This window comes from Gambusia affinis, linkage group LG05 (assembly GCF_019740435.1).
Source record: "Gambusia affinis linkage group LG05, SWU_Gaff_1.0, whole genome shotgun sequence".
NCBI lineage: Eukaryota > Metazoa > Chordata > Actinopteri > Cyprinodontiformes > Poeciliidae > Gambusia > Gambusia affinis.
In genome coordinates, this window is record NC_057872.1 from 31597775 (window position 1) to 31610792 (window position 13018).

At 45.4% G+C, this 13018-nt stretch overlaps 1 protein-coding gene across 2 annotated transcripts; it reads left to right on the forward strand.

Moving 5' to 3' along the window:
* The first annotated feature begins 649 nt into the window (after window positions 1-649).
* On the forward strand, window positions 650-8415 carry LOC122830478 (zinc transporter ZIP1-like). Of its 2 annotated transcripts, none has more exons than XM_044115796.1 (4): window positions 650-934; window positions 3742-3969; window positions 4058-4188; window positions 7056-8415. In XM_044115796.1, the coding sequence occupies exons 2-4, from the start codon at window positions 3795-3797 to the stop codon at window positions 7734-7736; spliced, it is 987 nt and encodes a 328-aa protein (XP_043971731.1). In that variant the 5' UTR covers window positions 650-934; window positions 3742-3794; the 3' UTR covers window positions 7737-8415. The 2 variants fall into 2 exon arrangements, with proteins under 2 accessions (XP_043971731.1, XP_043971729.1); XM_044115794.1 differs by lacking the exon at window positions 650-934 and adding an exon at window positions 2587-2899.
* The last annotated feature ends 4603 nt before the right edge of the window (window positions 8416-13018 follow it).

Sequence of the window (13018 nt, forward strand, 5' to 3'; positions counted from 1 at the left end):
ATCCTGTGATCTAAATCTGTACAGTTCTTCCAGCTCCACTTTCTTTCCCACCGTCAATCTAAAATACAACAGGAACTTAAATGAGATGTTGTCATGAGTACAATAAAGACATAAAAAGTGATATTAAACATGTAAACATGCTGCCTGACCCTCAGAGGAAGAACTAAGATCATTAAACCGATTCTTTAAACTCTTAATTTCTCTACAGCCACTTGCTTCCGTAGGATGCTAACATGCTGGATTCTACTTCCTACGTAGAAAATTTCAAAATAAATGTCCTTATACCAAAAAATATGCATAATACAAAATAAAACATAAAACTAAAACATACATTAATGATTTGAGATCTTAGGGTTTCTTGCTGCAGCTTCCTCCAGAAGATCTTTGGTCTGTTTCTGGTCTCAAATTTTTCCATTTGCGCTTGAGGAATTAAGACACGATCAGAAAGATGAGGATGGCAGATACGATTTTTTAAAATCTAATTTCTAATTAAGTATTACATTCAACTTAAGGATTTGTTTCTCATCTTCCCTCCAACTTTCTGAGCCGCCCCTCTGGCAGCCTGTCCTGTAGAACCTCGCTGTTGACGTCACTAACCTCCTGGAGGCAAGGCGCCGAGCCAAGATGGCGTCCTGCTCCGAGCTCTCAGTACCAGTACTCATATTTGCAATTTCCTCTGCATATCCTAACATAAGAGTGAAGAGGTATTGCATCTTGTGAAATTATTTCAATCCCAGGAAGATGCCTATAAAATAACCGATCACAACAAGTTGAGAAACTAGCGCCGGAGCTGGTGGCCGCTGTTCTTCGCTTTTCAACCTGAGGCTGATGACGTAAAGGATTTCCCGCCACTTCTGGTGACCCCAAGAAACCATCTTCAACTAGCAGCCCAAACCCCGATGATGCTAATGCTTTGCTAGCTAACCTGATCGAGGTAAGAAGCGATGCTTTAGAAAAGGATCAGAAAGAGAAAATCATTAACTTCATTTCTAAAACAGCAGCCGCAGTTGAAACAAAGTATGAAGATAAAGAAACGATCAAATTAAGCATAAAAAAACAACAAAATATCAATAAAAACTGAGTAAAATGAGGTCCAATGAGTGGAAATAAGTTTTCAGTGTGTCGGATGTGAAGCTGTGGATTCCAAAGTTTAGAAACGGAGAACATCAGCCTAAGTTTCATGAACGGAAAGGATTTTCCCTCAATGTTTACTCCAGTCAGGAATGATCTGGAATCCCGTTTCCTTCCTGGTGGGTCCATTTGGGATTAAACCATGGTATTTAAATTATAGAACATTCTTTGTACTCCATTGCTATAATAATCTGTATCACTGACAGATGATTCTACATTATTTTTAAACCTGTCAGATCTTTTTAACTGGTCTTTATCTTAACCTGAAAAAATGGGAAAAATGGAGTCAAGACTCATTATATTAAGAAATCTACTCTAATTAATTTAGTTTTTATCATTTCTATTTTGAATAAAAAAATTTTTTTTTCATTTTTCTTATATCTCTTTTTGTAAAATCATATCTTTCTATGTTAAACTCACATTTTCACCATCAGGCTTTGTTGTCGTGGTTACTAATCTAAAACCAAAACTTTATATGAATCAATAAGAACATTTTATATAAGAATAATTGCTTTCTTTCCTTTAAACCCAAACACAGAATCTGTTCTGCTAATGGTCAGCTCAACATTTAAGCTGTAGCTGCTGTGACCTTTGACCTGAGTCCTAGTGGTTCTGGATGTGTCCTCTCTCCGAAGTATTAAAGCAACATTTCTTTAACTATTTTTGATTGAAAAGCATTTTGGAACATGTCATGTTTGGGTTTCAACAAAGTGAATCTAAAGGTTTTATTTATCAATTCATTCTTCATTGAAACAAAATTTCAACAAATACTGATTTTGGAAGAGAAAACCAGGTTTTAAGCAATATTTGCATCCAGCTGGACATAAATGACAACATGAAATGTTCTCTGAGATGTTATTACATTATTTTTGATGAGGCTCCATAATATCACACTTTGTACAATTGTTTTCTTTTGGCAAGTTTTTTCACTGTCATTTTGTCCTTATGATTTTTTATTTCTGTTCCCGTGTTAATACTTCTGTGTGTTTTTGTTCTTCACCGACACAAACATAAAAACAGTCTTCCTGCTGTGACCGTCCCTGTTAGCGTCTCCATCTGGTTGTTCCGGGGTCTGGGAATCGGACTGGGTTCTGGTTCTGGTTCTGCGGGTTGTTGACCTTTCTGGTTAGTGACGGATACGGAGTGACTCCCACTATTCCAGGATTCCGACTGGATGGTTCCTCCTTCGGCTGCTGCTGAGGGAAGTTACACACGGTTACACAGGAAAACTGGTGGCATCGTCAAAATAAAAGCATGAGAAATAAACCGAGGGGAGTTAATCTGTTTCCTCTTACTGATTTTCTGCTTGATGCTGGAATACATTTCTCTTCAACAAATAAAAATAATAAGACATAGTAAAATGTAATGAAATGCAAAAGTTGTATCAGATTCTTTTCTCTTAATTTATAAACCGGAAGTGCGCTGCTGTGTCTTTACGGGTTGTTTGACGTCAGCGCCTGGTTCAGGCGGGATCCGCTGATGGGAACTGAGTCAGAACTTCCCGGACTGTCCGCCATAAATCCCAGTTAGGAGAAGAACATTCCTCCTGAAAGCAGCTGGGTCACGTGACTGAACCGAACCGGTCCGGGAAGACCAAGGTTCGGGAACCTAAGGAGTCTCTGTGGGTCGCGGGTTTTCTCGCGTGATTATTCTTTGGACCAAAGTGAAAAAAGTTGTGGTTCGCGTCTGAATCCGTTTGGTTCCGAGTGTAAACGGACCGAAGGCTCAGCAGGAAAGTTCTGATGGTTCTGATCCAACTTCAAGTTATGTGAGTACAGATCCAAACTTCTGATTCTATCAGGGGTCAGATGCTGACCCCTGGTTCTTTTTTTAGACAGAACCCCATGAGTCCAGACTGAAACTCAAAGTTTCCAAATACACAAATGATCTAAAATCCCGGTTCTGGTTCTGGCCATATTTAAAGGTTCTGATCATTTCTAAAACCCATCCAGAGCCACCAGGAAAACTTTGCAGCGTTCCGGATCTGGAGAGGAATCCGATTCGGGATCTGGATCCAGTCCGATTTCAGTCTGGAATCCCGGAATGAAAAACAGGAAATCAGTTAAAACTGCATCTTTTTATGAAAATCAGGTTTAATAAAAACCAGATTTTTTGAACGGCCTCCATGTTGTGACAGATTGTTCCTCACTTCCGGTCCTCAGTCTTACTATCATTTGGATCAGCTGTTCTGGAATAGAGGAACCTCTAAAACATGCAGACAGGAGTCCTCAGGACTGGAATTGAGAGGCACTGCGCTAACCGCTAACACCAAAAACAACCAACCAGAGCCAGGAGGCGGGGCTCAGCGCTGCCAACCAACCTCATGTCCTCACTGCTAAAGTGCTAATAGTGGAGAAACAAGTAACCGCTACAGGAAAACGTTTAAAATCTGCTGTCAGTGGCTATGATAACTAGCATTAGCATTCCTGACATGCTATGCTAGCTGTAGAGTTTGTAGCTAGCACTGGGATCTTGCCACAGATTTCCAGTCTCAGATTAAACATGTTGTCATTTCCTGAAATTATTTTCAGATATGTTTCAACCTGCAGGTTTGAAATGCTGGTTTGTTTCCAGAACCCTGGATGCTAACGGCTGCGTTTGTTCTGACAGATTCTGGTTCTGGTTCCGGTCCAGGCCAGGCTGCTGCGGACTCTGAGGCAGCCATGACGGTCCTGATGCGTCCTGGGGGGGGGCCGGCGGCGCTGCGGGACCCGGCCGACCTCCCGGCTCTGGAGATCAAACTGGTGTCGCTGGTGGTGCTGCTGTCCGTCACGCTGCTGTTCGGGTTCGTCCCGCTCTGCGTCGTCAGGGCAGGTGGCCGCTGCGGCGCAGACCCAGGTGCCGGCCCGGTTCTGTTCCATCCGGACTCCGGACCAGCCGGCTGATCGATGCTGAGGGTGTGTGTGTGTGTGTGTGTATATTTTAGAGCGGCGGCGCCGCCTGCTGGCCCTGATCAGCTGTTTCTCTGGAGGCGTCTTCATGGCCACCTGTCTGCTGGACCTGCTGCCGGACTTCCTGCAGAGCATCGGCGAGGCGTTCAGGGACGCCGGGATCAAAGTATGACCAACACAAACAGAAACAAGCCCATGTTACCAGGCCGGGTCTCCAGCGCCCCCTGGGGGACGTGGAGGATTTTTTTAATACTGAGAGTTTTTCTGCTCTCAGGTTTTTGTTGTTAAATCTGGATAATGAGATCTGAAGTCAAACATGGTGTTTCATAAAAACGACTAGTTAAAAGTTCTGACAGTTTTGATCAGAGCTGGCCCAAGGCACTGCGAGTTAAGTGGCTCCACCACCAGGGGGCCCCCAAGAACAACAAAATAACATGATTGAAAATACATTAAATAATCCAAATTAAATGCTGTTACACACTGTTGAAGAAAGAAATAATAAGTTAGCTTAATTTGGAAAAAGCTTGGCTCTCTCTATTTCTCCCTATTTCCCGAATTCTTCCAGTGAGCCAATCAGGAGCAACGATGCGTGATGACGTCACAGAGTTACAGCGGTTAATTCCACACAAGAAGCGTATGAATTAACAAGAAAACTGCAGAGTTACAGAGACATACATTCGTTACCTGAGACAAAAGAATTAGAAGACAAAAGGACAATGACAGAGAAAGAAAAGGCAACGACATGTCTTTGGAGAAGGCTGATGCCAAAACGGCAGAAATATACCAGCAATCTGAATTATTATTATCATGTTCGATCTCTTATAGTGAAGGCCTTTCTCTCCTTGTTAATGTATTCAATTAAGGCGTACCTCTGGTTGACCAACCAGGAGCTCCCCTGGACACTCAGAGGAACTTAGACCTTCCCTTAATTTCACGCCAAGATCAAAGGTCATTTGGTCTCTGACAGGACAAAGGAGCAAGCAGCTGCATCTTGGTCTTCCCTGCTCTGTAGCCATTTGGTTCAATAAAACCATAAAATAAGACTTCACAGATACCTGTGAATTTCGGAGTGTCTCCTTTCCAAAGTTTAACTCAGTAAGAAAGATTATCTTCACAAACCTAATCTACTGCATTCAGCATTTTCCAAAGATTTAAGTCCTTGCCCTATTACATAAATCCTGAACAATTTTCTAATACTAAACAACACATTTTCATTGAAACAATTTCCATTTGGTTCAGATATTATCATAGACAGTACAATTTTCAAATACATTCAGCATTCTAAACTTAGATAATGCACTTTGGTTAAAAACTTGCTATTAATACTTAGAAAATATCTTAGAAATTAAATGTTAATGATTGATGTTCTGTGAACCATACAGGCTTCTGCCCTGCAATAAATGCTAATTTTATGGCTTCCTCCTGGGCCCTGATAACACTCCTAAAGAATCTTTTTGATGTAGTTCCTGACCTCTGATAGTTACCCTGTTGGATAGTTTAGTTGTAAATCTTTGACACAAAATTAAGAAATTTGTTCAAAATCAGACTGTTCATTATAACCTTTACATCTGGGGTAAGATTAGCTGTATTAAGCACTAAAAATAATAATTTTCCGTAACAACACATAAAAACAATTTCCATAAAAAGATCTAAACTTTAGTTGTAATCAGATGGTTAAAATAATTTGGCACTGAAACATCAAATCATTACCACTGGTATGATGAACGCTAATGATGATGCTAAAGCTAGCAGCTGCTGTTTGTTGGGCCCCAGATGAAAATCTAAACACCATTTTCATTTTCAAGCCCAAACATGAGCAGTCCAGAAGGTGTTTCTGCTTTTTGGTTTGTTTTCACCGACTGGAGATAAATTGGACCCGGATGGATCTGCTGATTTACTGCCAGGAAACGCAAAGGAAGAACGTTCGCCATGTCCACTGGGGGGCGCCGGACTGAGCCTGTTCGGTGGACCAGAGTCAAGGTTTACAGGTCAAATCTGAAAAGTGAGGCCTGAATATGTAAACATGGTGGTGTCAGCATCATGCTGAGGTCCGGGGGCCATTTGCAGTCCTCTGAGTGATGGTAGTTCTCAAATGGAGCAAAGATGGCGGCCGATGCAGACAAACACTTTCCCGTCTTCTAGGTTATCATTTTTACAGATGAAATTATTTTTCTTCGTTCAACATTTTGGAGTAAAAAATCTGAACTGTCACCATTTTAGATCCTTTTCTAAAAGAAATCTGACTTTTTAAGAAAACGTTAAATAAAAATTGTCCATCTTTAGTATCGACATGGAGAAGATTTATATCTGTAAGAGCTTTTCCTTCACCCAGGTTCTGGTTCTGGTTCTGGTTCTGGTTGGAAGAGATCACATGTTCCAGCCCAGTCACCTGAGGGCCAGGTGAGCTGTCATGTGACTGGGCTGGAACAGGTTTTGACCCTTGACCTCAGCAGATGAAACGTCTCTCAGCTGAAGGTTCTGAAGGTTCTGAAGCCCGGGAACCGGTCCGTTCTCCTGCCAGAACCGTTTAATCCAGAAGTCTTCAACATTTTGCAGTGTAGATTTTTTGATAAACTAAATTTAGCATCACAGTGAATTCAGCAGGAATAATATTTGATGTTTTTATTTTTACAGACGTGTTGGAGAACTTTTAAAATAATCAACATTTTTTATCCTGATGAACGTCTTAATTTCTGACTGAAATACATTATTTTATGTTTCTGTAGCAACTATTGGACCTTTACAATCACCGCTAACAGGTTAGCAGCTAAGCTAGCATGCTAGCAGCGGAAAATACTTTAAACCGCTTTTAATTATATTAAGTGATCAAACAAAGCCACGTGATCAGTTTGTTACATGTTGGATTTATCTTCTTGTGTTTTCAAAGACGTAACTTTTATTTTTACAAATCATACAAAATAATGTGTCAGATTGAAAACCTCTGCTTTACATACACGGAATGCAGGTTCTGTTAGTTCCTCTGGTTGCAACTGGACCAGTCTGGTTCTGAGTGGTTCCGGTTTGCTGTTCCAGCTCCAGTTCCCTCTGCCGGAGTTCATCGTGGCCATGGGTTTCTTCCTGGTTCTGGTTCTGGAGCAGATCGTCCTGGCCTTTAAGGACCAGTCTCCGCCCCAGCTGGAGGAGCGCCGGGCCCTAATGGCGGACTCCGGCGCCCAGGCGGCCGGCGGCGGCGGCCTGGGCCAGCGCCGCAGAGGCTCCGCGGAGCCGGCGGGGCCCCTGCACGCCGCCCCGGGATCCCAGTCGGCGCTGAGGGCCTTCGTGCTGGTGTTCTCGCTGTCGCTGCACTCGGTGCTGGAGGGGCTCGCGGTGGGGCTGCTGCAGCGCGGCCAGGAGGTGCTGCAGGTCTGCCTGGCGCTGCTCATCCATAAGAGCGTCATCGCGTTCTCGCTGAGCGCGGCGCTGTCCCAGGGCCGGCTGCGGCGCGCCGTGGTGTCCGGCTGCCTGCTGGCCTTCGCTGTCATGTCGCCGCTGGGCATCGCGCTGGGCGTGGGGCTCACGGAGAGCCGGATGTCGCCGCAGCACCGGCTGGCCCGCTGCACGCTGCAGGGGCTGGCGGCCGGCACCTTCCTCTACATCACCTTCATGGAGATCCTGCCGCACGAGCTGGCCGCCGGCCGCGGCCGCATCCCCAAGGTGGCCATGATGCTGCTCGGCTTCGCCGCCGTCACCGGGGTCCTCTTCATCAAGGTGTAGCCATGGCGACGGGGAGAATCAGAACCTCTGGCTTGGACTGATGGAGGAGGGCATCTGTCTGTTATACAGGATCTTTGTCCAATGACGGTCAGAGTTTTATAAAGGGAATTTTCATCAAAGTGATAATTTACAGAAAGTTATTGGAGTTTAACTAAAGAAAGTAAATCAAACTGCTGCTGCCATAAACCAAACATGATCACTTCCTGTGAAACATGATCACTTCCTGTACGGCACAAACATCCAATTCCCAACAAGAATATTCGACATTCATGACGTCACTTTGTGTGTTTGTACAGCCAGCTGTACAAACACTGCTGCCAAAAGCTGCCAAAAAATGATTGAATTTAATGTTTTTACATTGAATTAATAACATTTGTTTATATTTAGATTATTTTAAAAGTAAATTATAACATTTTTTAAAATAAATTGCTTTATGCATAAAACTCTTTTCTATGGTTAAAGTTCAGGACCAGTCAGACGCCTGCAGGGTTTTATCGAACTTCATTTGATGAAGGTTATTGACGATCCAACATGTCCTCCCAGAAATACTGCTAGTTTTTTCATATGTTCTGGTTCTGAGAATCTGTCATTTAAAATTTGATCACTAAAAAAGGTTTTCTATCACTTTCATATTTCTGCTGTAACTGATGAATATTTGCATAAAGGATTTAATTTGTGATTGTTTGTGTCATGTGGCTCTGAGCCGGCAGGTGGACAAACAGATGTTGGTCTCAAAGGTTTCAACAGCTAGTTAGGCTAGTTAAGCTAGTTAGCCCGGTTAGCCTTGTTAGCCATATTAGCTCTGTTAGCCCTGTTAGCTCTGTTAGCCCTGTTAGCTCTGTAAGCCCTGTTAGCCATATTAGCTCTTTTAGCCCTGTTAGCCATGTTAGCCCTGTTAGCCCTTTTAGCTCTGTTAGCCCTGTTAGCTCTGTTAACCCTGTTAGCCCTTTTAGCTCTGTTAGCCCGGTTAGCTCTGTTAGCCCTGTTAGCTCTGTTAACCCTGTTAGCTCTGTTAGCCCTTTTAGCCCTGTTAGCCCTGTTAGCTCTGTTAACCCTGTTAGCTCTGTTAGCTCTGACTCGACCAGCTGAGCGGCTCCAGGTGGATAAAGACTCACCTCAGGTACTTTATTGCTGGTTTTCAGCTGCAGAAACATATTTTAAGCTCAGTGTTGATTTTTTTTTTTATTGAAATGGGACCAAACTGCCTGTAACAGCAAAGGATTATGGGATATAAAAGCTTCCTAAAGCAGACGACACTTTCAGCTCAGTGGTTCCCCCTGCTGAGATCTGGACCTTCTACAGAATCTCTGGACATTTCAGGTCCAGAGATTGAAGCTTGCATCCCTTCACTGATCACTAAACATCATTCAGGTTCCCTTGAACCTGAAAAACGTTTCAATCCATGTTTTCAACATGGCCTTCTAACAAGCCCTGACTTTCCGGAGTTCTGGAGTAAACGGGTTCATGAACTGGATACAGAGTTCTGGGAACCAGTTCAGCACCAATGAAGATCATCATCACTGTGAAAAGCATCTGAAGATTATCTGCTGCTGAAACGAGCCTCAGGGACACGGACTGGGTTTAGTCTGAGAGTCTGTAGGTTGGGTTTGTTCCAGGCGCCGTTTCTCGTGTCTGTCGGTGAAACAAGACAATGATCCGACTTGTTGAAGTGAAGCAAAGATCCATTCAGACACAGAAAAGGTTTGAGCTCCGTCTGCCAAACTGCTGGACGTGGAACCGTCTGACGCAGAAGGACTGGAACGGCTCAGATCTGACCTCTACTTTTATTTTGGTCTAACAACCCAAGATCCTCACTGGCCCCCGATTGGCCCTCATTCCTGCTCAATAGTTTTAATAAACATTAATGTTGCAGCATTAATACGGATTAAATCTCCCTCACAGGTCAAACGACGATTCGTTATGAATTCAGACTGTCAGAAGAGTCTCTGTCTCTTCCTGATTTCTGTTTCTTGTTTTGCTCCATTTTGACACACAGCATTGACGGATTCATGTGATCAGAACCGGGTCGCTTCTTAGCGGCACCAGAACCTGCTGCCCAAACTCTGACCTGTGTTCACTTCTGTGTGAGTATCTGCAGCGGCAGCAGTTTGCTCTGCGTCACTCCCACCGATGTGAAACAATGCAGCCGACAATCTGTTACCATGGAAACAGATTTTATTCCTAAATGATTCATCTTCCATCTGTTAAAGTCTCTCCGCCTCTTGTAGCACTAGCTTAAAATTTCACGCCGTGCTGGCGTAGCGGATGGCGTGACCCACGTGTGCAGGCCTTGATTCATCGACACGGCCGTCGCGGGTTCGATTCCCGACCCGGCGATGTTTGCCGCATGTCAGCCTACTTTTATATAAGAGACACTAGAGCCACAAAAAACCTCTAGAGGGATAAAAAAAATTCCCATCCTGCGCAGCACGTTACGCTGCTTTTGTCAGCGCTGCCTGCAATGAGCATGGGAAAGAGACAGAGCGGCCAACACATTTTAAACTCAGGTCAGAGGTCAAAGTGACGTGCTCTGTTGTCTGCTTGGGTGGCAGAAGCAACAGGACAAGCAGGTCCGGTTCGGTGGGAGTCTGGACCTGGTAGGAACTCAGACGGCACCGAGCGTCCCGGCCTGAAACCTCCCGGCCTGCAGGTCCTTCATCCTCACAGCCATCAGGACTCGGCTGATTGTCCTGGACACGCCGGGTCATTTCTAACTTTTTATGTATATTTTTATTGTTTGAGCTTCTTGGAAAAACTGATTTCCTTGCTGGGATCAAGAAAGTATCTTGAACTGAAACACAGAGTTCATCACCTGCTCCAGTGCTGGTACTCCTCCATGTCAGCAGGGTGTGGTAGAGGCAGTATTATGGTCTGGGCTGCTTTGCATCAGTTTGTGACCTTCAGCTGTTTTAGCTCAAAATGCACCAGAACATCCTGATCTGGACGGGTCAGGAAGAACTGAGCAATCCACAGGGCCGGCCCAAGGCATAAGCAAACTAAGCAGCCACGTAGAGGAGGTTTGGGCATCAGCAGGTATCAGCTGCTGTGGGCGTGAATACTTTTCTCTACAGGCTTGAAAACAATTCAGAGAAGAAAAGCTTCCGACGTGACGAGCAGGAGAAGAATCGGGTTTGTGTTTCGGTAGAAAGATGAAACTTCATGTGGACCATCAGCAAAATCAACCGACAGATGAACGTCGGTCAGAAGAAGCTCACACACACACACACACACACCCACACCCACACACACACAGTGCAGAGAGAAAGTGAAGCAAATATCATCCATTTTTCTGCTCCTCTAACACAGTTTGGTGAACTGCTGTAGAGAAATTAAACGCCGGTGCATTCATTTCATTTTGCTCCAACAACGTCTCCATGACGGAGGAGCGGCATTAGAAACCGGTTGGAGCGCCCTCCGGTGGCCGCCTTAGTTCCTGCACAGGCTGCGAGGAGCGTGGAGCTTCACCAGGGGTCATTGACTGACCTGCAGCACAAACCAGTCAAGGCTAAAACACCAAGACGAATGTCTCAACTCGACATGCTGAACTTTCTTGCGTAACCCAGAGATCCAGAGCTCGTTATTTATTTAACTCAGATTCATCCAGAGGCTCTTTGCTTGGCTGCCATGGTTACGTAGCAGCTAACAGATTTTACACAATGACAATAAACTCAGAAGCTATAAACTGATTTTATATGAATGTGAATCTGATTCAATAAAATATTTAGGTTTCGACCATGTAACACTGATGGGTTCTGATGTTTCAGAACCCCAAGCCGGACCCAGGTGAACTGGACCTTAACTTGTTACTTTTACTCAGAGCAACTTTTAGAAAATAAGAGACTTTGTTTACAACAATGTTCTTTTTACTTGAATGATAAAGTAAAGAAGCAGCTGATGGGTACCGGCGGGCGAAGCGACTCGGGTGGTTGCTGAGGCAAAACCTCGGGTGTGGGAGGAGTTTGGAGAGGCCATGGAGAAAGACTTCCGTACGGCTTCGAGGCGATTCTGGTCCACCATCCGGCGTCTCAGGAGGGGGAAGCAGTGCAGCACCAACACTGTCTATGGTGGGGATGGTGTGCTGCTGACCTCAACTCGGGATGTTGTGGGCCGGTGGGCAGAATACTTTGAAGACCTCCTCAATCCCACCGACATGCCTTCCATTGTGGAAGCTGAGCCTGGGGACTCTGGGTTGGGCTCTCCAATCTCTGGGGTCGAGGTCGCCGAGATGGTTAAAAAGCTCCTCGGTGGCAGGGCCCCGGGGGGGGATGAGATCCGCCTGGAGTTCCTCAAGGCTCTGGATGTTGTAGAGTTGTGTTGGCTAATGCGACTCTGCAATATCACATGGACATCGGGGGCAGTTCCCCTGGATTGGCAGACCGGGGTGGTGGTCCCCCTGTTCAAAAAGGGGGACCGGAGGGTGTGCTCCAATTACAGGGGGGTCACACTCTTAAGCCTCCCTGGCAAGGTCTATTCGGGGGTTCTGGAGAGGAGGGTCGATCAGTGCCTCCAAATCCGAGGCCATGGTCTTGAGCCGGAAAAGGGTAGAGTACCTTCTCCGGGTCAGGGGGGGTGTCCTGCCCCAAGTGGAGGAGTTCAAGTATCTCAGGATCTTGTTCACAAATGGGGGAAGAAGGGAGCGGGAGATCGACAGGCGGATTGGTGCAGCGTCTGCCGTCAAGCGGGCGCTGTACCGGTCCGTTGTGGTGAAGAGAAAGCGAAGCTCTCGATTTACCGGTCGATCTACGTTCCCACCCTCATCTATGGTCATGAGCTTTGGGTCATGACCGAAAGAACGAGATCACGGATACAAGCGGCCGAAATGGGTTTTCTCCGTAGGGTGGCTGGGCTCTCCCTTAGAGAGAGAAGCTCAGTCATCCGGGAGGGACTCAGAGTAGAGCTGCTGCTCCTTCACATCGAGAGGGGCCAGTTGAGGAGCATCTGGTCAGGATGCCTCCTGGACGCCTCCCTGGTGAGGAGTTCATGTCCCACCAGGAGGGGAAACCCAGGACACTCTGGAGGGACGATGTCTCTCTGCTGGCCTGGGAACGCCTTGGGATTCCTGGGAACGCCTTGAGATTCCTGGGAACGCCTTGGGATTCCTGGGAACGCCTTGAGATTCCTGGGAACGCCTTGGGATTCCTGGAGGAGCTGGAAGAAGAGACTGGAGAGGGAGGAAGATAGAAAGAAAGAAAGAAGGAAGGAAGGAAGTATGGAAGGATGGATGAAGTATTGTTACTGATACTTGCTGCTGGACCAGGTATTTACGTTAGGAAACATAAATA